Here is a 24,653-nt window from a genome sequence, read left to right as displayed (position 1 = left end):
TCTGGGGGAAGAACACAGATTTCCCTGGGAGCCCTCTGCGTTGTACTGCTGTTCGTGCCAGTGCGCAGTGAGCAACAAGTAGGTGTTCTGGTCCTGGCAGACAAGGCTGTTTCGGCAGGCCCCGAACCGGAGATGTGCTGTAAGCAAAGTGCTTGCTCCACACCCTGTTACAAAAGTGTAGTGTATTTGATGAAGCCCATCAGTATGCCCCTCTCTTCAAAGAGAAGGTGAAAAGAATCCGTCCCTTCTTCTAGGGAGATTGTGAACAAGCAGCATAATGACTTCCATTTATTACTGGGCTTCTAGCACTGAATCTCAGGGGTTACAATTCAGATTGCTGTGATTCTCGCATGGCTCAGAGGGATGAAATCCAATCCAACACATGAGATGGATGGAGTATTATCCTGTACTGAACACTAGCAGCCACCCTCCTCATGAAACAGAGCACTTAGTGAATAAAGAACACTTGTGTGAGACACATAATTCTTAAACATCAAACAAATTTTCCCTGAAAATGGTGAGTGTAAGCCAACCTCCGTCTCTGAATAATGGTTTTCCTTGGGGTAAATTTTTTAGAAATTAAAAAGGTCACACACTGCATTGCATAAACTTTTTTTAAAATAAATTTAAGAGAATGCTGGAATTTTAACATTTCAATTTATTGTGCATTGGCCCCATTATTGTGCATGAATTATTTCAATTGAAATAATGCAAATGTAGCATTTTCTGGGGCTGGTTTAGAACGTATGATTGAACCCTCCAGTTCTGTGCATGTCTCCACCACTGGCTGTCTCTTGCCCAGCTTGCAAGTTATAGCACACAGGTGTATACACAAGCTGCAGCAGTTCTGTGGACATATTGGAATTGTTTCATCACTAGTTTTTCAAGTTAAACCATCGTATTTGCCTCGGACTTTGACTGATACGTACTTTTAAAAACAGTAGTTTTCACTTTACTGCTTTTGCCATATCGTCTTTCCTAGTTGGCACTCAACATTTATTACTTTAAAAAGTTACTTGCAAACAATAGTTTAGAATTATTTTCTTTCCTGAATGTCATCAGCCTGGTGACTGGGTCTACAGCCTTTTGGAAGCCAGCTTGTCTACCCCCAGGTGGCACCTGCCACCGTCCACTTTCTGCCTGTCCCAAAAAATGCTGTGCTCCGCCTGAAGAAATCAGGCACTTGGGATGGGTGCAAAAGGAGGGATGTTGGAAAGACGCTACCAGTCAGCCTCCACATCAGCCACCTTCATCACATTCGGTGAAGCCACTGCTGCTGGTGGTGGCTCCTCTTAGCCAGGACTGTCTGTTACTTCAGTGTGGAGCTCTCTACATTCCTGGAGGTACCCTGCCACTTCTTGGGCATCCTCGAGCTCCAGAAGAGAGGACGTATGTCTACCCGCAAGAAAGAAAATGCTAAGGTAGAAGTGTCTGGTTATAAAATGCTCGGTAAAGTACTTGGTAAGAATGCTGGCTTTCACCACTCTGGCAGTCAGCAAAGGTGTTTCTCGGGGAAAATGCTACCATGGTTTGATTTTTTTTTTTTTTTTAATAAAAAGCCTTGTCTCTCTATTAATATCAAATGAGAAAAGACAGAAAGGCTAAGCAAAGTGAATAGCAATTATTCACCACCACCACCAATGCCACATTATGAAGGAACCATCGAATTTATATTTTATAGAGGACATAACTCAGTTGAAAACAGTGGATTGTCAGTACAATCCACTTTATGGTCCTGGTACCATAAAGGACCTCTCTGTGTGAGTTTATGTGAATGGCTTCTGTAGGTGCCAATGACTATGGATGGAAAATATTTACCAGAAAACAGCAGGGGAAAGAGGAGAAGTACAAGCTGAGGGCAATGTGTGAAAGTCTCCCAAGAGCTGTTAGATTCTGGAGACCAGCAGTCCTTTTGGGTTCCCATGAAGGGCTGAGGCAGGGCTGTACATGCAGCTGGTGAAACAAAGGAGCACTGGAGGGGCTTTCCAAACACCTACCTAAAAGCCTCTGCTGTGTCAGTGCAACATCCCACGTCTGAGGAAACAGCTGGGGCTGGTCTCCCAGCTTCAGCCCTGTAGCAATGAGTGTGTGCAAATGTGCACAGGCATGTGTGTGAGAACTTTGGGAGGCAGTACATAAACGTGATCTGTGGCTAGGTGTCTGCTATTAATATCAACGTTTTGGCTCCAATAATGGCTGGGTTAATAAAAGGTTTCCTAGGAAATATGAGCTGTGATCTGTGTCTGCCTACAGGCCTATTGACTGTCATGGAAAGGGAGTTACCAAGGCTGGAAGGGTCTCTACACGCTGTGGATAGCCTCAGGACACTAGGCTGTCTCTACCCACCAGTGAAAAAAATGCTGCTCTAGACTTACAGTAAGAGGAGTTTTTCAGAATCACTGGGGTTTTTCTCCTTCCAAAGACAATCAAGGACTTTTCTTGTAGCAAAGGGGAAAAAAAAGACTTCAAGATCATCCCAAAATCTGAACATTGATTTTGTTCTCTGTAATTACTTAAATCTACAATACTGGTTTGCATCTCTCTGTGCCAGCACTGTTTATCCTCCAGAGCAGTGTACTGAGAGTTCTTTGTTTGAGCCTCTCTATTAGTAGGTGTTGGGGCCTTATGGAAAGAAACTAATTGATTCCTGAGGGCTTATTATGAGTAGTGGTCTTCATTAGCTCCCTCCTGGATATGAAATGGGAACGTCCCCTTGAGTAGAGTCAAAAGCAGAGCCAGCCTGGAGAAAAACTTACCAAAAAATGAAAACCTTGGGGAAAAGTCAGGCTGGCAATTATTTTCTCAATGTGTTAGGAAGACAGGTATCTAGAAATGGATGAACTTTCTTGCATCTTATTTCACTTAAATAAGGACCAGATTTTTGTTCTACCACATTTTATATTTTGATGCCTTCTTTTGTTCCTTTGAAAATGTGGAAAAAGATGTCTGGACAAAAAGAAATTGGGGTCAGTCAGATTAATTTGAAAAATTCACTTGAAAATTCCAGCACACTTGAACAATGTTAAGGTATTCCAGTCAAAAAAAATACCCTTCTAACAACAAGTCTGAATAACCTTGAAATGCATTGCTGTTACGTAACAAGTAATACCACATGCTTTTCTCATAAATCTGCCTTTTCCTGAAAGGAAAAAAAGATCATCTGAAAAACTTTGTCCAGTTATATATTTCTCCCTGTGTTGTGTATGACTGTATCTTCAAGCAGCATAGGAAATGAGATCTCTTCCTGCATATTACAGCATTTTAAAAATCCCATCTGCAAAACAGGCATGGCTGGGAGAAGGACAGACCTCCCAGCAGGCGGGAGGAGGCACGGGAGCAGCACGTGCGTGGGAAGCATACACTGACCAGCGCTGCAGGCGTAGCTTTTCTGGGTGCCAGAAATCCCCATCCTGCCCTCAGCTAATGCAAGAAGGCAGCAGGCAGTGGCAGAAGAGAGGCTTATCGTTAACTCTGTCTTTCCTGGCTGCACAAAAGTGAATATCCCTGTGGTGCTTATGCCTACAGGAGATGCATAGTCTTCAGGAGTTGTGTTCCTCTGGGATGGAGCAACTCCACTGGTCACAGGGAGCTTGGTAGAAGAGGGTGCTGTAAAATTGGATGTCCTGTGGGCTGGACATCTGAGAGCAGCCTGAGATCCCTCAGCTAGCTGTAGTGTGATAAAACTTTTATCCTCTTTTAAGCACAGTGAACTGGCTGATTACCTAAAGTGTGGGCTCCCACTCCCAGCCGTCACAGAGCTGCTGGGGATTTGTGAATTGCCCTAGTAAAGCAGATTAGTGGCGGAAGCAGTTGGTCTCTTCACCTGTGATCAGACTTCAGTGGGTGGGAAACTGCAGAAAATCTACCTCTTCACGTTAGTCCCAGGCTCCCTGGCTCTGGGCAGTACGTTTGTTAGCTGAGGTTAGGGGCTGGGTGTGGAAACGAGCAGTAGCATCCTTCTTCTTGTCCGAGGTTTATCTCACACCTGCAGCTGACTGCTGTGTGCAGTCCCACCATGATGATGAGCCTGCCAGTGAAGGCCGTGGGAGAGGCAGAGGCTGGGACCACGTGGGACCTCTGGTTGTACACTGCCTACCGACACCTGGATAAAACTGCTGCTGGTGCTCTCCGTGCCCTGTAACGCTTCTCAGAAAGCCAGGCTGTTTGAGCAGGAGGTAGGGGCTGAGCTGGGGTGAGTTAACGCCTGCTGCGCACTGTAAGTGTGCTGAGCCGTGCCACAGCACCTGACCATAGGCAGACCTCCCGACAATCAAAATTTTCTCAGGTTCCTGTTTATCATTGTGACCTAGCTGAAATGAAAAGGAAGGAAACATCCTCATCTACTGTACAGAGCTTTTCTAGAGAAAGAGTTATATAAATTTAGGGGACTGGGACATCCACAGTCTCCGTTAATTCTATGTATGGCTTTTTTTTGATGCTGGCTTCATCAGTGTATTTAAAACAAGGAACTGAGGCAGCCAGCTGACCTCAGCGGCACACATGGAGAAGGGGAGACAGTTTTACTCTTTTGAGGCAGCTGGTGTTGCTACAGAAGTGTTCTGTTGCCAGAGCTCTGGACTTGCTTAGAAAGTAATTTCTTTAGGTGCTGTCACTGTTTCAGGAGCTGATGAAATGCGCCATGGGTGCCAGCTCTGACTTTTAGCTGAAGTCCGTAGGTCCGTGCCGGACAAACCCACTGCCCATCCTGCAGCAGTGGGGTGCATGCTTGGGCACTCCCTTTCACCAGTGGGAGGGCGGGAGTGTTGCACTGCTGTGGCAGTAGCTATGGTGGGCTCTCAGCTCCGCAAGCGATAAACTCTGGAGGGGATCTTCATGGAAGGGAAAAAGACTGCAGGGAGTGGAAAAAAACACAAACACATGCATGGGAAAGAAGAGATGCAGCAATGAGCAGTCCCGGTGGGGGCTGTGTGTGCCGAAGTGCGGCACCTCCATGTGCCAGTCATCCTGGGTTCCTACTTGCGGCTCATGGCGCAAATAAGTGTAAGGAGCCTGTTGATCTCAAAGACTTTTCAAGTATAAAATACAGAGCAAAATGTGGAAGATCGTAAACTGAAAGCATGATCAGTAGATGCTAAGCGTGTGAAATGCTTATTTACAGTTACTATTTTAACGTGATCATTTTAAAGACAATTTCTGAAATATGGGGGGCTTTTTGCTAAAGAGAGACTTGTAGCTAAAGCTCATATAGAATCTGCAAAGCAGCAGTAAAACTGATGTTGATAGCTCCAACCGGGACTAGCAAATCCTGTTCTTTTTGTACATCCCCTTTAACGTGAGCCAGGGTTTACTGATTTCCTCTGTGTGCTTATATACGCGCTTTTCCGCAGTTTAAAATAAAGTCAGAATTATTTGTTCTTCTAAGCCAGCCCTTCCTTCAGGGAACTGCAAATTTTCCGTCAGGGAGAAAACCTTGCATGGAAAGCCTTGCGGGAAGAGTGCCTTCTGTCCCCGCCGGCAGTAGGTACAACAGGCAGATGACCCTAAGCTGTGGAGCAGGAGGGAGCAGTGATTGAAATCGTTCCCCACCCCCTTGCCTCCCCCTTCCCAGATAGATCACCCAGGGCAGGGGAGATCATGAGCATCCATGGGAAGGGAGGGGGGAAAAGTCGGTGGCACTGAAATCCTCACCGCACACCCTCCCCGCTCCTCCTGCCCACTGACCAGCCTTCCTCTTCCTTCTTAAAGGCTGGTTGCAAAGGGTTAAACCCTTTCCGTGTGTCCGGTGCCAGCACAGAGTTGGGAGCCTTCGGCAACCCCGGCTGCACCCAGCCGCAGCTGCTACCTGCGCCTGCCCCGGGGCGCCCGCCCGAGCACGCGTGTGCACGCCAGCACGCGTGCGCTCCCGGCACCCGAACCAGGCCCCCGCCGAGTCCGGCCTGTCCTTCCTGGGGCAGATACTAATTCGGAGCCGTTTCTTTTCCCCTCCTCGCTTGCGCTGGGAGCTGGGCACGCACAATGTCAAGCGACGTGCAGCCGAGAAGAATGCAAATAAACTTAGGTCCGCGTAGCCCAGCAGCGCGGCTAGCCGCCCGCCAGCGAGGTACTCCACTGGTGTACGCACGACACACAAAGCACGCGGGCTACTTTCACCAATCCCTTCAGACAAAAAGGGGGGGGGGGGGGGGGGAGAAAAAAAAAAAGAGGAAAAAACCTGATCCTTGTCTTTATATCAGTGAGGTTGGAGTTCTTGCTAATAAAGGAGCTTTTCCCATGATGCAGTGTGATAAGGATTGGCCTACATGTAGCCCAGCAAGCCACTGCTGATGTTTTCTTGATTAGGTGTCTTATCTTCCGTTGAGCTGCATCTGATGAAGGTTGCTGACAGCGTAATGGCAGGGAAAGCATCGGACAGCTCCATAAAATGGCAGCTATGCTATGACATGTCAGCCAGGACCTGGTGGATGGTGAGTTGGTGTGATAACTTTTTTTTTATCCCCTCCCTGGAAGCTTTTTTTTTTTTTCCCCCTTTTTTTGCTCCCCCTTTCTGAACTCCTCCTTCACTGTTGCAACGCACGTGCTGCGAAGTTCAGAGTGTGCAAAGTTTCCAGCTCCCGCTCAGTGACTCCGCAGAGCTCCTAAACATCGCAGCCAGCGAGACAGGGTTTCTCTGCTGTCGTATGGGCGCAGGCCTGCTTCTTAAAACAGCAGCAACGACGGCATGGGATTTTTCTTTCTCCTTTTTCTTCTTCTTCCTCTCTCCCTCTTCTTCTTCTTCTTTTTTTCTCCCCTACCCCGTGAAATGCAGATTTTGCCGTGCTTGCCAAGCTACTTGGTGTGAGAATGTGGAGGTGGAAGCAGTCACGGGAAAAAAGAAAGCAGCCTCGTCATCATGCTCGTGGCTAATTGTTCTTGAGTTGGTCTTAAAAATAGAGCAATCTGCCTCTTTATTCTGTTTCTTCTGAATAATTATTTAGAAAGTGTATTGTATCATGTTGTGAGCAGCCTCCTAATAGTATGCAATTGTCCCCCACACTTCCCCTTAATTTGGAGTCCTCCTCCCTTCCAATGAATGCAGTAACTGGAGCAACTAGTGATTAATATGCCGCTTGTCATAATTAAATTTAGTTAATGAGGATATACATATTCAGTCCATTTTTTTCTTTGTTTGGACGAGCATGGCTTTTCTGTTCATATTTATACAGCTGCAAATGAAAGCGGGGAGGTGGAAAAAAAAAATCTTACAGAGCTCAGGGAAGGGTGGACCCTGAGAGACAACTTTTTTCATGTTGCTGGGTAAAGGAGCCCAAAACGTTATTTAATCAAAACAGTGGGGCTGGGAGCAAGTGTTTTGGGAACGAAAAGCTTTTCTCCTCAGCAGAGCTACGTGAAGTTTTCTTCATATACTGATTCTCTTGCATGTGGACAATGGTCTCTTGTACGCAACAGCCATGACATGAAAGGGACCTTCTGCTGGCTAGCATTCCATTATGAATATTAATTTAATTCTTGGGTTGCTTTGTCTAGCCGTGCATTTTTACCCTTTTCATTCCTTCATTGATTGCTTTTGCTTGTTTGTCGGGATAATTATTATGCTTACTGCATGGGCTGCTTTTTCACAGTTAGTACAGTGCTGAGACAATGGGCACTTTATTCCTGGGCGGTGGGTCTGGGGAGCACGAGTGGATCACTCGTCCCAGTGGCTGGACAGAAGGCAGCTTTCTGATTATAACTGCCTTCCTACACTGCTTTGCAAGGACTTCAGCATCTTTCCAAAGGTGGATGTTGATACGTGCCTTCAGTGAGGGTATCATACCTGACGGGAGTATTTAATTTAAGTTCTGTTTGCTACTTGTGGTTGTTTCTGTACTTTTTGAATACAGGAAAGGAGACTTTTTCTGCCTTTGCTACTTGTTGAACTACTGCGGTATGAACATTCCTGTAACTAAAAAGAACAGGGGAGGAAAGTAAATGATAAAAAGCTGTTTTGTGAACCTACTTTTTTTGCTGGGTGATAAACTGTATAGTATTATGTTTAGATTCACTTTTAGATCTCTAATCAGATTTATTTATTGTAAGTGTGTGTATTATTGAAAAGAGCTATTAAAGTGGCTGACAGATGCTTAGACGTAGGTACTATGAAATGTTTGCGTAGCAGATTTCCTTAATATTGCACTTACAAAGGCTTGTTTTTTTAAGGAGCATGTCCTAAGTTTAATAAAAGTTTCTCTGAGGATAGCTTTCAGTAAGCTGGCACTGCTTCCAAAGGGAAAAGAAAATCAATACTTTCACTCCATTCAGTATTTTATCCTGAATGGTAATCTGTAAAATACAGGTAATGTGAATGTTCAGTCACGAGCATGTATTTCGTGCACACTTTAGAAAAGGAGTTTAAAAATGCTTGACTGTTAAATATGGGTGAAAATCAAATTATATTTTAACTGTGCGTTCTTTTTTGCATCATATTTCTAATTATAAAGTTGCCGTTGCAGAATCTAAGGTAAACCCATGTACAATGTGAATTATTTTCTCTCAAAGGAGAAGTACCGTATGCTTTACCTTATGATTCAATGCCATAGTGTACAAAATATTACCACAAGGTTTATTTTATAATTACTTATAGTAAATTCCTATCAGGTATATGCAGTATAAGTAAAACCTTAAGAATTCTGAGTGAAAAAACAAGGCAGGCAGACTTCTTTATTTTTCTGCTTCTGCTTTTCCTGAATGATTGTAAGCATTGAATTGCAAATGCCTTGTGGGCAACAGGAAACAGTGTATTAAGACGGTTACTCGTAGTTATAGAAAAGTTCATTAACAAATGCTATTATGACAGGCATCATTACAAAACTAGGTGTTTTTTCATTATAGATAAGCTATCTACTTTATAAGTATTTCGCAGCACGGATGTTCAACATCAAATTTAGTTTGAATATTCCTAAAATAATGGCTTCTTTTAATTTTATTTTTTTTTTAAGTAATTACATTGGAACTATTTTCTGGAAAACAACATTCTGTCTTTCTCTTTAAATTAAGTGGAATGAGTGTTTAGTAAGTAAAGTCTGTGTTGTCCACTTATGGTGGACAATATCGTTTCCTATCTTATTGTTTATTTCATTCAGATTCTTTTATTTAGCTACAATAATAAGAAATTCATTTGGTAGCAAAAAAAACGAAACAAACAGAAATTACACACTCTCTCCATCTGTGTTCTCTTGAATATGGACATATTGACTAAAACACAAGAGGGGAAAAGTTTTACTGGGAATGCAATGAAGAACCAAGTGCAAACAGAAGTAAACTTTTAATTAAATTAAATAACTAATTTAAATTAAATAGCAGTAAATATATGGAGAATTGTTAACTGATTATCTCAGTCTTTTAGATGGTTGTAATGTGACATTTTAGTTGCAAATCATCTTATTATTTTTGCATTTAACTTTGTGTTGAGGGAAAGAACATATTCAGTGAAGAGATAGAACCTATATATTAAGTACTGTTCAGTACAGCTGGCAAATACTCTAGAATTTTTGTATTGAAAAATCTCCATTTATAAAGTGAGGAGAAATGATGATGAGGGTTTTTGAGAGGATGGTATCCACAGAAACACTAGATATGTTTTACTGTCTCTTCATTAACAGCAGAGGACTAGTTTGGGATTACAGTCATATGGTATTTTGTGATTGACTTTACAGATTTAAAAATTCAAATCTAAGTAGCTATTTACAAAACTTTGTGGCATTGTTACTAGGCTGCTGTTTTTTTCTTGTGGGAAAGGTTTCCAAATATTTACATCTCAGGCAGCTATTGAAAGCTACTCTGTTAAATCCGTGCCAAAGACTGAATGTATGCTTCTGGTTGTCAGATTAATTGCATGCAAATCTAGGGAGGGTAAATAGATGTTCTAAAAAATCTCTTCTTCCTAATCTCAAAATCCTATTTTTGTACAAATATATACCTGCATATGCAGTAGAGATAGACAATGAAAAATAGTCTGTCTATTCAAACTGTTGGAAAAAAGTATTGAAATCACTGGTTTGTGTTAAGAACAATCCAGAGACAACTAGAAAGTTCTGATCTGTTGCAAATACTGCACATTTCCTTTTGCTTAATGGCTTGATCTTATGATTAAAAAAACATCATAACAAAATCTTGGAATAAAAAGTTTGTCAACACAAAGTTTATCACTTTTCTACTCTATATTTTTGCTTTCAGAAAGAAATATTTTTTAAAAGAGAGATTCCACATAGCATTAAGGCTGTATTAATAGGGCATATAATCCCAAATGGAGGTAAAAATAATTACAATTTAGTTGCTGTATATCAGCATTAAAGGAATTATTCCAATCCTGAACTTATTAGTAAAGCCAGGTTTTAATGTACTTTTTGGTTTATCACAAATGTTAATCACATTCCAAGGGAGCTGCAGTATGTCAATATTTTGCAGCAGCACATCTGTGCAGTTTTCTAATTTGGATTAAAATTATATTCATAACACAACAACTCCATCGGTTGTTCAGATGTACAGCTTGCTAATGAATCCTTTGTTCTCAATAATGACTTTTAATTAAATGATTTAGAAAAAAATGTCAGTATAACTGTGGACATACTGAACATGCTGTGCTTATTCATGGACCTAGAACACAATATCTTAATTCTACACATTTCAGGGGGAGGAGTGGGTAAAAGGAAGGGTTAGCGCAAGGTTATATTCGTAAGCTGTTTTTCAGTTTTCCTTACTTAAACAAAAATGCAAATAGGGTGCATAATTACGACAAGATCCTTTATTAACTATGTAATGGTCATCCTGAATGCTTAGCCAAAAGATGTCTTTTTTAGGACACACAGTATATGCTTGTGAGACACTATAAGTATTTCTGGTTTAGTTTTTCTTCAGAACAGCTACATTTCAGTCTATAATAAGTGTCCAGTTCAGGTACTGCGTATACTTAGTATGATGCAGAATTAGATTATTTAAAATAAGAAAGATATGTCTGGAGAGCTGTACAACTTGAATGCACATTCACTTCTAATGTTTAATGCTTTTTATTATGGAACAGGGGAATAATCTTCCTTCATCAAGGAAAAACCTGTCAGTAGCAGGGAATTTAAATGCTAACCGTATACACTAGTACGAAATGAAGGTGCTGTTGTTCATGTTTAACACTATTTCATTGCCAATTTTTTTTTTTAAGTGTCCTTTTAACCAAGAAAACATATTTGTGCTTATTCACAAGCACAAAATTTTTTATTGCCTCTGTGTTCCTTTCAGTCCCTTGCATGTTAGCTCTGCATTTCCTGCTAGATTTGCTGCTGTGTGGTGGTAAGCGGTTGCAGCACCTTCTGAGCGAACCAACTTTTTCTACTCGTGCTTCATACTTGCATCCAGCAAGCGTTCCCCTCTGGGAGCCTGACAGGGCCTCCTTTTGTCTGCTCATTCTGGCAATGCTAACAGTTTTCTTATGAAGAGAGCCGTACACCAACAATATCATAAACATGTGTTTGTGTGTGTGCGTGCATGTGACTGTGTGTCTAAATATGTGTGCGCTGTGTGGGCGTAAGGCGTGATCCAATGCTCAATGAAATCAGGAGAACGCCACTATTTAATTCTAAAGCATGCTTCTACAGCACGTAAAATGCAGTTGTACTTTATACAATGCGTCTGTAACTTACACAGCTGTAGTATTCAAGACATAACTAACATTGATGTTTCATGCACCTGTTCGATAACCATTCTCCTTTGTAACTTACTTGAACATGTGCTATGGTTGAGGAAATGCATGTGCCAAGCGAGCTATGGCACCTTGCTGTAGCTGAGCCTCCTGCAGGACCTACAGAAATCTTATGCAACTCATAATAAAATTGCTTTTTCTGTTCTGAACTAATCAGTCTGTTCTTTCACTTTTTTTTTACTGTTTTTTTCCAGATACCGGTCTTCTTTGCAACAAATTTTTTTATTATGCAAAAAGAGGTTTTCTTTCTAGCTGGAATTTATGATAGTTGGTTTCTGATATTATTTGATGATTGTTGAGTCAAAATTGTGAAGAAATAAAGCTGAGTTTTCTACACTCGGATACTGATAGATTGAAAAGTCTATCAAAACTGGAAACACATTTACTCTTTAAGATGTATTTTCAGGCTCCTAGTGTAAGACATTAGATTTACAATCTTGAATAAAGCAACTTCAGTAAAGAAATGGAAGACCTAAAGTAAAGACAGATAGGTGAAGGTTTCTGCAATTTCTTTTTGCAATTTGAATTTTAAAAAGAAGGTATTAGTGAAAAAAAGAAGATGAGAAAGTCACTCCCACACATAGTGTGTCTCAGCTTATAGCATCTTGACAAAGACAGTTTAAAGAAGTAAGAACTGCATTAAGAACAAATAAAATCATCTCTTTCAAATCTGTATACACAATATGATTAGGAAGTAACTTTCGTCTTCTTTATCAGCTGCTACTAACAACCTTACCACTCTATGCAGTTACACAGTGATACCATTAACTGTCTTAAAAATTTTACTACAGCTATTAAGAATTCTAAACAAAAACACACAATCAAATATTTTAACAGATCTTGTACCTTGCAGTGTCATGTAAGCATCTAAATTTTTCTGTCCTTGCACTAGCATGCATCTGCAATGATAGTTCAGTTTTGATAAGCAGAGGTTGAACGTTAAATGTAAAATCTGAAATTATCATTGCAAAGTGTCAGTTTTGCAAAGATATTAAATATTGATGGGGGAGATTTTCTGCGTAGCATCCTTTTAAATGATGACTCGCTTCTTGGGGAAACTCAAAAAATTTTACCTTCCAGTGGAGGTGAACTGAATTCTTTGTAAGTCAAGGAAAGACGGTGCACAGAGAGGTTAGACTAGATGTAAATTTTCCCAGTGTTCAAGAACATGTGACATAAGGTTTTGATTTCTTCCATATAATAAAGACTTTTTATTTCTTCCATGTAATAAATTTGATCCAGTAAAGTTACATGGTCTTCCATTCAGGGCAAGCAATCTGTAAAAGAATGCTGTTACCAAAACCCATTGGTCTTGAGAATAGTGGATACAATATAGCAGATGTGTTCCCCTTAAAAATGCATAAAGGATCAAATCCTTTAATACTGGGCTTTTAAACTAAACCAGTTTAATATTTGAAATGCTTCATCTTCATATTGTGGCACTGCCAAGTTGTCCTATTTAGCCAGTCATGTTCCATTTGCTCTGGCAGACTCGTGTTTGTTTGTTCTAACTACCTTTTTCAGGTTTTGAGGAGCTCTGCATTTATAACACCTTTAAAATTACCTGTTACTTAACCGTAAATGGATAGTCTAGTTATTCTGGATATTCTATCCAGTCTTTCACTGGAAATAACCAACTCTGCTGATTCCATATCCGAAGGCATCACTGTGCTACCTCAAAGTAAAATTTAACATAGTTTCGGAAACCGCTGAGATTTATTGCACCACCCCAGAAGGCTGATGAGGTTTTTACCTGTCAGAACATCTCTGCAGACATGCCGATGTTTCTTAAGCAGCACTTACTGCCTCAGCTTCCTAGCCACAATATTGTTCCTGCATGTGTGTGTGCATAACAGGGATTTCTCAGTTGCATCTTTGGAGGTATTGGGGAGATGGTGGTCGTGGTTGGGTGGTTGGTTAGTTCGTTGGTTGTCTGCTGCCCACAGTAACACTATGGTTTCTTGTTTCATCAGCAGTTGCTCTCACAGAGCAGTCTTCTCCTTGGCTTTAACAGCAGTCTAGGGCCCTGTCACCCTAAGAAAGGAAAATATAGTCTACATAAGTCTGCGTAAACGTATTGTAAGGTTATTTGGCCACCCAATCAAATTTATTTTGAAGTGCATGTTCATGGACTCAGCATTAGAAGAAGGTATTAAATGGATCTGACCTGAAGGCTGACATCTATCCACCCAGCACCCAACGGTAGATGCAGCAGTGGCAGCACTGGCTTCCGCTTTACACCTGGGCTTGAACTCCAGCTCTACAGGGGTGTCGCACAGTCCTAACGCCTATGAATTTTCTGTCCTTGGTACAGATAATTAGCAAGTTTGAGTGGCAGGTGAGGACTCATGAAGCACAATCTGACTCATTTAGTCATTTGCTTACTTTTGAATGATTATTAAAGCCTTCAGTAGCCATTTCACTTGATTACCACCAGCAGCACCAGAATGCCGGTGAGCTTTTCACTCCAATCCTATCAGTGATGCACATGACAAATTTCATGTTGCGACTTGTCATAAAAATCTGTTCTTTTCAACCAAACTAGTTATGAACTGGGAAATTTTTCCAGAGGGGAAAACATTATGAGTTTCATCTAAGGCTGACAGCCTTAGATAATGAGTATTTGTTTGCAAGAGAAGGGAGAAGAAGTCATTTTGTTCTTGCTCAGGTAAGTTACATTATGGTTAACACTGCTGCCCAAGTGGTGCAAAAACTTACATTAGAACAAACTAATATGTTAATAGCAATGACACGTCAGTTCTAAATTACTAAAAACTCTTACCCAAAGTTAATGTAGCACAGTGACCTTGAGGCCACTTCATCCAGATATGTTTTTCCGTTGTGCTACTAGATTTATCTCAGAGTATCTCACTGACAAGTGATAGAGCAGAATAAAATTTGAAAACTAATATATTGTGTACCTTCACAAATCAATAGGGAAATTGATGTGTCATTAAGTGACAGAATGTCTACACTGAGTAGCATATAACCATTCAGATTTTCAGTCCATCTAATTGCCTTATCAATGTCTCTTACCAGAGCAGAAACTGTAGAGAGTTTTAAAGTCTGAAATATCTTATTTATTCTTGGAGTGAATAATTTCATTTGCGTGGTACAATGCCTGGTATTTTTGATATAGTATTTGTAAATCTCTGTATCTCAGATGATACAGGTGTGTAATTAGAAGTTTCCTGGTATCAAATGTGAAGATTGACATTGACTAATTTTAGTGAGTATTTGAATTTTCTGTATATACTGTCAACAGCAAAAAATGTCCATGCAGAAGTAGCAGAAGTGACAAGCATGGAGGGGAAAATACTCATCTGTATTAGCTCTTAGGCAGCTTTCCAAGTAGAAGGCCTGATCTCATCTTGCTCCAATTTAAACTGCTGCACTTAATAAGACCCAGTGAAGACAGAACTGTTTCAGACAAAAGTATCCTAATAAATATTTTTTGCAAAGCATTTTGAAAGTCACTCAGACTTTTCCTTAAACTCTCAAATTAATTTGATAACATGATAGCCTTAGTAACATTGGTTGTAGACTTCATGTGCAGACATTTTTAGATTTGTTTCATTTTGTCAGCATGTAAAATCGGATTTAGTGTGGTCTTTTTCTGCAGCAGTTTGCAGTAAGAAACTTGAAAGACTACAGAAGAAAATCTGGAACATGCATTACTGACTATAAATAGAAAATATATGTGTCAGTTTAAATTCTTTTTTTTTTATTTCACATGGTGTCTGTTTAAATCCTTTTTTTTTTTTTTTACTTCATATGTTGTTGCTAAAATTAATTAAAACTATTTAAACTGACCACCTGAAGGAAGTGGAAGGGAGGTTGTGTTCTGCAGGCTATTCAGCTAGGGTTTCTTAATAAATTCCACAGCAGTGGCAGTGCCCTTCGGTGCATGTCTGTGTACATCTGATGCTCTGGACTGGCCAAGAGAGAGCTGTAATGTTAGCACAGGGTTTGACACAAGGAAAGAAATTGTCCAGAATTATTTTGCTGCTCCTCGGTGTTGTCATTCAAGAGATGGATGGTGACTGATTTACCTGCCCTTTACTGTCCTGCACTCTACAGACTGATCCATAATTAACTCGTTACTTGTATCTTATAATCAGGAGGTCTTGATACACAACGATGAATGTGTCAGGGCCTTTCTTTTCCTACCAGCGTCCTACATTTTTGCCAACAATAATGAGCTGTCACAGTGTGAGTCCTGGAGATGAGATTAGTGCACGGAAGAGTGAGTAAACCTGTACACCAGGAGCATAATTAAATCCAGCAGAACATAGTAACAAGCACGTTGCAGCAGTTTTGCACGAAACAGGGACAAACTCGAACAGGCTGCATGCGTACGCAAAACCGTGCCTCGTCGTTAGGCGGTACAGGTCGGCGGTCTTGGTGGTACCACGGTCTCTATCGCCCAATCCCGCGTGGCGCGGTTTCCCTGCCGGCGCTGTTGACGCGGGCGGTGAAGCGTACGCCCGATGCTCCGTTTTCCACGCGCAGTGGTTTTTGCCTATGTCGGAGCAGTGGGAATTGCAACAGCGGGGTTTGGGAAACGGTCTTGGAGTGTAAAGGCAGGCAGGTACGGCTCTGCGGCATGCGCTCTGCTTCTACGGGGAGAGAGGAGGAGCCGGGTGACTGGTACCTCCCCAAATGAACCGCTCGGGTTTCTCCCGCATTCCAGGCAGCAGTGGAAGAAAGGAATCCGAGGTTAGCAGTGGGCCCCAGAGTGGCGATTGCTTTGTAATGGAAAAAATTCAATTACGTGAAATATTAGACCCGTCTCTCTGCTTTAGCTCGCCTCAATCTATTTAGGGATAGTCAGGAAAAAAAATGAAACTTCTCAACAGATGCCCAGCTGCCTGGGCACAGAGAGGAAAACCATAATTTGTCTGTAATCCCTAATGCAAACAGTTGTTCATTAAGAAACAAAACTAATGTAATCTTGATGATTTGCTTGGATTTCTACTCTATCATGGTGTTTTGTACAGCTGGCAGGCTAATGTAATTTTACTTAGAAACCCAAAGCAATCTGGTACTCAGACAACACCATGTAGATTTAGGTAAATTTGGGGCTCAGATTAGCATAATACTAACTAATCATGAATATCATTTGCATTAATTAGAGTATTGGGGAAAGATTGATTTTAAATGGAAGAAAATTGAAGGAAAGATTAAGGGCAAGGGCTTACAAACCTAGTTTTGCTTTTTGCAAGAATGTAACAGATGATTTCTGGGCTATAATGCCTAATATTTTAATGTGTAAGTATTAATTAGAGTATCAGCAAAAGATTGTTTCTAATTGGAAGAAAACTGAAAGAGAGATTAAGGGCAGAGTTTATGAATCTGCTTTTGCTTGGTGCCAGTATGTAGCAGATGATTTCTCCTATAATGCCAAAGAGTTTAATCTGTAAAGGGTAGGGTGACTAATACACTACACAGTAGAGAAACTACAAGGATTTTTTTCCAAATTAGGTTTATTTCATGCTAAAAGAAAACTAGATGTTGTACGAATATGTCCACGATATTGCTTACAAAATTAAACTAGTCAGGTAGAAAAAAAATTACCTTCGAAGACATGCTGTGGTCTAAAGTATGATTGACCCTTCTTATTTTAGCATTTCGTATAGCTTATTTCTTGATAATTACAGTATTTCTAGGTTATCTGAGTGCTTTCTTTAAAATAAAAGAAAGGTTGAATACCTATGCTTTAGACTATATAACAAATATATTCTAAGGTGCTCTCTGTTTTAAAGCTATGATCCAGATATGCAACACCTCTCTTCCCTACATAGCTCTGGTCACTCAAGGCTTTGGGAGCAGATTTTATGGCTATTTTAAATATCAGATTAGGAAAACACTGACCAAGTATGCCTTAGCGTACAAATATTTTCAAGACTCCCCTGTATGCTAATTATTACTATTTATTACTTCAGTACAGTATTGTAGTAAATATTACTATGGTGTACAATTTTTTCAGTAGCACCAAAGACTTCTTGGTTAGACAGTGCAATTTCAAAGAACGGCCTTGTTAGTGACTGGAATTAAAATTAAAATGATTTTACTGTGTGTAGTAGTAGGCCTAATTTGGAAGAGTGTAGGGATATTATATAGCAGGGCAGTGTTTTGTGTACCCCTCACATCCATTGCCTGTTCTGATAATTATGACTCCTATTCATTTGGAGACATAATCCAAAATTTAAATCAATCTTGTGTCTGGCTAGACTCTTGAACTTTTGTTTCATTTGAGTCCTTTTATATCTTTCAGGCATTGAAAAAATTTTATCGATACCCTATCATACTTCTCTCTCCTGGGGAAAAATGTGTTTGCCTGCACACTGTGTGTGCGATGAGGGAAGGACAGAAAACAGGCAAAAGACATTGTGTTGTAGAGGTAGGACGGAAATCAGGCTGGTCTTCCTCAAAGCAGCCTGTGAGGCTTTGCAGTGTTTTTATAATGGGGACTGAAAAGACTTGGTGCTTCTGTCAGTGATTTGAACTTCTGCATAGAAGTTTTCTGCGAGGTAAAAATGTGAGGTCAACAGCAGCAGCCCAACAGCTTGAGAGATCTTTTAGCCTTCTCAGGTGTCAGACCATGAGATAGCATTGAAGCAGAACAACCTTCAGTGTGATGTGACTACTTTATGAAAAGCAGTGAAATGAGTTTAGTAAGGTCTCATTTTGCTGAGGAGGTGTTCAGATTGCGTTCTGAAAACATTTTCATTTTCTCAAGACTGCTGCTTCTCAAGCTTAAATCGCGTGCACAGCTGTAGGTTAATTTTGCCTTCCGAACAACGCATTGTGAGAAATCCAACACATCAGCCTACCCAATCATCTGTGGATGTGTTTGTAAGTACTGCAGGGTGCTCACTGAGTGGCTGGAGACCTTTTTTTTCCCTTTTCACACGAAGCCTACATTGATATTGCTAGCATTTAACTTTAAATGAATCTTCCCTTGCATGATGACCTACCATACTAGAGAAATTGGATGATGTCTGGTGAAATTCAATACGTAAATATTTCCCAAAAGCACAACTGAATAAAGAAAGAATAGGTATGTTTAATAATGTCATAGAGCAGTAGGGCTTGTATTTGACAATCTCCCTGTTCCTGCAGACAGCCCAAACATACTGATTTTCAAAGTACATTAGTGATGAGGGCAAATATTCAAGGAACGATCCTTTTCAACAGGAAGAAGGATAAAAGACTGTCATTAAGGGAAGGAATGCTTGAGTGCGTCTCCTAAACTCTTTGACTGAAAAGAGAAAATAATAAAATTCTGTTGTCACAGAAAACAGGAGAGGAAACCACAGTTTTAAGGACACCTATAGGATATTGCCCTAAGCAATCATTATAGGAATATCCACAATATGCATGGCAAGGTAGTGTAAAAGCCTTTAAACATAATCAAGCTGTCTCTGAAGAAGAAACCAGTTAATTTATCATGTGATGAGCTTTTGTACTAATGTTTCTTAGAGTAACTTTTATGGAGTGTATCCCTCTCCCCAGTGTTGCAGTGCGTGGTACAGATGCACTCCATGGCTGAAGCATGAGAATGTGCTCTCTAGCTAAGAAATCTGGGCACTATTGCTGATTCTGCACTCATTAGCAGTCCTACTTTGTGCTGAATCGTCCTGCCTTGCAGGAAAAATGTCATAAAACATCTTTCCTTAACCGCTAATAAACACACACAGAACAGCAATTACGAAAGCTTCCCCACGTAACGAAAAAAAATATATAAAGCAGCTGAGGAAGGAGAGGCACAGGACCTCTGAGTTCCTCATGTACCGCAAAAAGAACAAGATAGGAAATTTGATATAAGCAAGCTTTAATGTCAATGTTCTGTGGATGAAACTGCACAGTAATAGGCACTGGACCCCTTACACTGAGTAGAAAGTTCTTTTGTTCTTAAAAGGGGCAGCTCCAAAAGCAGTCCAAGGTGGTGGTCTTATCAGCCCTATATGCCTATCTTTGGTTTTGGCTGTGCTGAGTAGACAGGAGACCAACGCTGGAAAGTCTAGAGGTTAACAACTATGAAATGCTTACTTTACAAAAAGTTGTAGTATATAGATTTTGCAGTTATTCTTACAAAGGGTGTGGATTGTAAATTGGTTTTCCTATCTAAATTTCCCAAGATTCAAGTATTTTCTACTTCACATCAGTGAAAAATCAACATTTTCCTGGTTTTGTTTATTTCCTCCTTAGGACTGGAAAGAGAGAGGGGAAAAGAGCAGAGAGGCAGAGGGCGGACAGTAACTTTTATGTTAGGACCATATCCAGGAAAACATATGACAAAGATTAAATTCCCTGCTCTGCCATTTGCCATACCTGAAACAGCCAGTGAATTCGGTATTATTTTTTTCTGCACATGTGCAAGAGTTTTAATTGGGATCAGAGACTCACTCCAAGTTGTTTACCAACTGGAATAAAAAGTCAAACGTAAGAGATACACCTTTCATCTAAGTGAAGGAGAACAAAGACTGGAAATTGGGTTTCCCACGCTGGTGGTGTACTCTAACCATCAAGCTGCTGCTGCTGCTTTTCTTCCAAACCACCTCCCCCGCTTTTCTCATTCCATGAAAAATTATATTCTGCCCCTATTTCTTATTAGAGGCTTTTTTAAGCTGCTAATCTTCTATTGAAAGTTTTGGTTTTGATTAATTGACCTTTTTGAGAAAAGTACTGCTTCAGCAGGAATTCCCAGCCAGCTCAGTTCCATGCCTGGATGAGAAGTGTGTGAAGTCTTTCATCATTAAGTTAATGTTTAGATTAAAAGTATTTACAGTATTAAGTTGAACAGAGTTCTCACCTTTAAAATTGTCTCAGCTGGTCACAGTCAGGTCTGAAAACGTTTGTGAATGCATAGCATATTTTTTCAGAAGTTGAATTCTTCCTATCCTAGTGTCTAAGAATAGTGGATACAAAGCAGTAGAAGATCACACAGAATCACACAGAATCACTAAGGTTGGAAAGGACCTTTAAGATCATCAAGTCCAACCATTAATCCAGCACCACCATGTCCCCTAAACCATGTCCTGAAGTGCCACATCCACACGTTTTTTGAACACTTCCAGAGATGGCGACTCCACCACCACCCTGGGCAGCCTGTTCCAATGCCTGACCACCCTCTCAGTGAAGAAATTTTTCCTAATATCCAATCTAAACCTCCCCTGGTGCAACTTGAGGCCATAAATGTGGTCAGACAACCACAAGCAACTTTTAAAAAGCATTTTAGGAAGCTACAGCTCCTCTCCTGGATGTTGTATCCTCAGTTTTGATGCAGGAACGGTTTCAATGCCTGTGCTCTTTTGGCAATGCGGTCCCTTTTGTTGCTTTACTCCAAGCCACTGCTGGAATGAAACTGGAGTTAATGTACCTAATATACAGTGTTTTGAACTAGGACTTAATTCACTGCACTTAACATACTGGTGTATCAGTCCTCTTTTGCAAGCTGGTGGGCTTGGCTGTCTCCAAATGTAGGTTTAATACAACAACTGCTTGAAACAGATAATAAATCTTGTTTTAAACAACTGAGTTGAAGGAACATCTTGAGAAAGGGGTAGTATTTACGACTTTACTTTCCAGGATCTCTCAGGTTTGGTCATTTCATTCTGAAGATATAATTGAGAAGAATCCCTGTCTACAAATCAACGTGCCAGGTGAATCCCATGGTGACAATCTGGTAATGGCAATCACCGCAGATCCTACAACTTCACCTGATGGTTTTTCTTGGAGACAAGCCAGGCACAAATCTGCGGCAGAGCATTGCTGGGACTCATTCACGGCAACACAGCCGGAGGGAGCTGCCTGGTGGAAAGAGCTTCCTGTGGTGCAGACGTCCACACCCGAGCAAGTGGCCGTAGGCTCCCTGCATGGTTCGTAGCTACTTGATGAGTGGAGTTTAGGGAAGGGTTTCTCTCTTTAGCAGACATCTGAAGCAGGCTAGCCGCACAGGCGTTGTCTTGCCTGCCCTTTAACTGGTTACCGAGTTGTCCTTTTGCTCTGTCAAGCTACCACCAGTTAAGTGCCATTTCAGACAATTTTTGTTGGCTGTCTGGAAAGAGATTGCATGGTAACTTCGGTAAAATTTCCTCAGAAATTTCTGAGTCTCTTTAGGTTAATGTCACTTTTCTTCTGGCTGTTAATATATTCTTAAGAAATGGACTTACTGAGCTGTCTGCTGAGTAATTTATATGAGCAGTGCACTGAGCAACATTTTTATAGAAAGTAGATGATTTGGTCTTTAGGAATGTTTGGGTAAGGGAACAATGTAGTCTTTGTCTGCATTACTTTCACTAAAGATTCATGAATAGCCATATTTCTGCATATCTATAAATCTGAATGATGCTTTTTAGTCACGTCCTTTGTCCGACTGCAGCTGTTTCACTGCCTAACAGCGTTGTACATTCTCACAACGTCCCATGTTGTACAAAGTTGAGGTATATGTGAGAAAGAGTTCTTTAAAACCGTATTAGTGCATTACACATCAGACCTGAGGAATTTGGTCTCGCAAGAAACTTGACGCCTTAATACAACACAACGCTTTGAACTGCCTACAAGCCAGTTTGCCCTCACCAAACAGGGAGTGAAGGCCTTCCTGGAGAGAAGACTATTTTTCAGGTGTACTTTAGGAACAAACTTCTCTAATTAATATGAAACTTGAACTAACAACCAGGTGAGTAGCAACATATGTTTCAAAGGCAAGGTGGTTTGCCCTCCATTTCCAATCCATGCAGAGGTCATAAGGAGTAATGAAAAATAAGAGGTTTTCCTTAATACTGTGAAATTACCATTAAGTGTCTGGAATATACGTAAAAAGACACAATTTTGCAAACCTTGTTTTTTTAAATGGTACTTAATTTTACCGAGTTTCTTATTCTTTTGTCTGTGAATCTCACCTGACACAATTGGTCCCTTGGGGGTAAGACGCACTGAAATAAAAGAAGGTTTATATTAAGTGAAATTCTAGGAGCAGAGCTTCACTGGCCAAGAAACAGTAAGAGAAAATTAGAATTTAATGTCCTCTCAAAAGATTCTACACTACTCAGAGGTCAGGGAAAGGCATAGAAGGCAAATTTAAATGAGAGCTTTAGGGAATAAAAATTAACAGATAAGGTAACAAATATGCTAAAGTTTTTTTATGGATAGCTACACAATGGAGAACAGGTGGAGAATATTCACACAGAGCCCCCAGTAAATCAGAACAAGACCTAACGTGCAGTAAGTTTTTTCAAGAGGACATCCTGAACATTGTGAAGATTTTTCTGTTTTATTACAGCTGACCCAGGCTGGAAGAAAGTGCTAAGACATAGGCACCGTGTCTCAAGATCTTTGAAATGTCTTAAACAAAAGAACAATTAAGTTCACATTAAACACAAAATCCTGTGGGCATGGCAGTATGAAAATTTCTGAAAGCAACTGTTCAATGTTCAAGTAAGCAGTCTCTCGCGACAAGAGGAGGATAGCATGTGAGAAATCATTTCTGTAACCATGCTGACCAGCCCAGCATGAATCTTTGACTTCCTTCAGTAAGTGGTGATGAAAAATTTCCAATCCAAACTTGTGGCTTTTCAATCTAGGAGATGTCAAATAAATGGCAAAGGATTTGAATCGAAAATGAGAGGCTGAAAAAGCTCTGTACCATATGGTGGTTACTAGATAGCTGGATTTGATAACTAGATTTGCTGGTGATGTTGCCTGCTTAGGCAAGACTATAACTGTGAAATTTTGAGAAAAGCTGGCTTCCTACTGTAGAGCAGTACAGTGACTTTAAGGTAAATAAATATTTCAGTTGCTCCCTGGAAACAGAGACATTTCTATGATTTTCAAAGGCTTTGCAATAGCAATCTATGCTACCTAGTAGGGAAAATGCAGAATCCACCTAATCATGCCAGTCTCTGCCTGAAAGTTAAATGTGTTATTATGTGTGTAAATAGCAGATAGTGTAATAATAAAGATCGCTTAAGTGCTGAAAAACTAATTAAAATGTGATATTTTGATTTGATCTGTCTCCTGCCATTTTTTTCTATTTCTATTTTCTGTTTATTTTTCTATTTCATTTTCAACTTCTATAATATTTTTAATCTCTATTTCCTGCCTGAACTTTTCCACCTTTTGGCGTATCATATAACATCCCCTTACTTTTATGGGCAGTTTTTTGTGCCTCTCCCAGAGTAGAAACTCTCTTCAGGTATTTCTTTGTGCAAACAAACAAACAAACAAACCCAAAAAAACAAAAAACAAGAGATTAAAATGTGGCCAGTTCTGTTATTGGTTGGGATTACCTCCTAATTATGCAGTGACTAAAGCTAGCACAAGACATGTTGGTTGTATAACTGTTTTTAAAAACATGATCAAATTATTTGGCTGATCTTCATCACTGCTTATTGAAACTGGGTCCAGCAAAAATAAAATTCCTAGTCCACCAAGATACTAATCATAACCACCAAGCTTTACCTCTGCTTTAAAAACTTGGTAATGAGGCCTATTTACTTATTTGTGCTCAGAATAAGATTAGAAGCTCTCCTTCTTTTGACTGCGTATAAAGGATCCTGGTGAGGATGGGTGGCTGAACGCACATGATGTCACACGCTATTCCAGATAGGTGGTGGTTTTCTGAGAAACACTTTCAGGCTGGAAACTTTTCACGTCTCTCTTTAAATTATTTTTGAGTGAAAACTGGTACTCTGGTGTTCTGTGCACCAAAAGTCCCTATCAGTCCCGTTGGTATTATCTCGGGTTATTCTTAGCACTCACTCGCAGCCGGAGCTGGTCATAATCATCTCATGACTGGCACTAAGCAGGATTTCCCTTTTTTTTCTCCCCTAACCCTCTAAGTCTCTAAGTCTGCAGGGAGGAAAGCAAGAGCTGCGCTGGCCAGAGGAGCACTGGTGCTGCTCTCCCTCTGTCACCAGAGCACAAATTACACAGCCACAGGAGAGTACGTCTGTTATGA

The 24,653-nt window shown here is 40.5% G+C and overlaps 1 protein-coding gene across 3 annotated transcripts in view; it reads left to right on the top strand.

Moving 5' to 3' along the window:
* Positions 1-5,930: 5,930 nt before the first annotated feature.
* The window catches only part of NFIB (nuclear factor I B), a gene marked incomplete at its 5' end in the record, with an annotated part of 268,667 nt that continues 249,944 nt past the window's right edge, over positions 5,931-24,653 (top strand). For all 3 annotated transcript variants that reach the window (XM_082013401.1, XM_082013398.1, XM_082013397.1), the window contains one exon: positions 5,931-6,425. In XM_082013401.1, the coding sequence (XP_081869527.1) occupies positions 6,330-6,425 (96 nt within the window). The remainder of the gene's footprint in view (positions 6,426-24,653) is intronic.

The sequence above is a fragment of the Phaethon aethereus genome (assembly GCF_964289735.1).
Source record: "Phaethon aethereus genome assembly, chromosome: Z".
Taxonomy (NCBI): domain Eukaryota; kingdom Metazoa; phylum Chordata; class Aves; order Phaethontiformes; family Phaethontidae; genus Phaethon; species Phaethon aethereus.
This window is presented reverse-complemented; position numbering and strand designations above follow the sequence as displayed.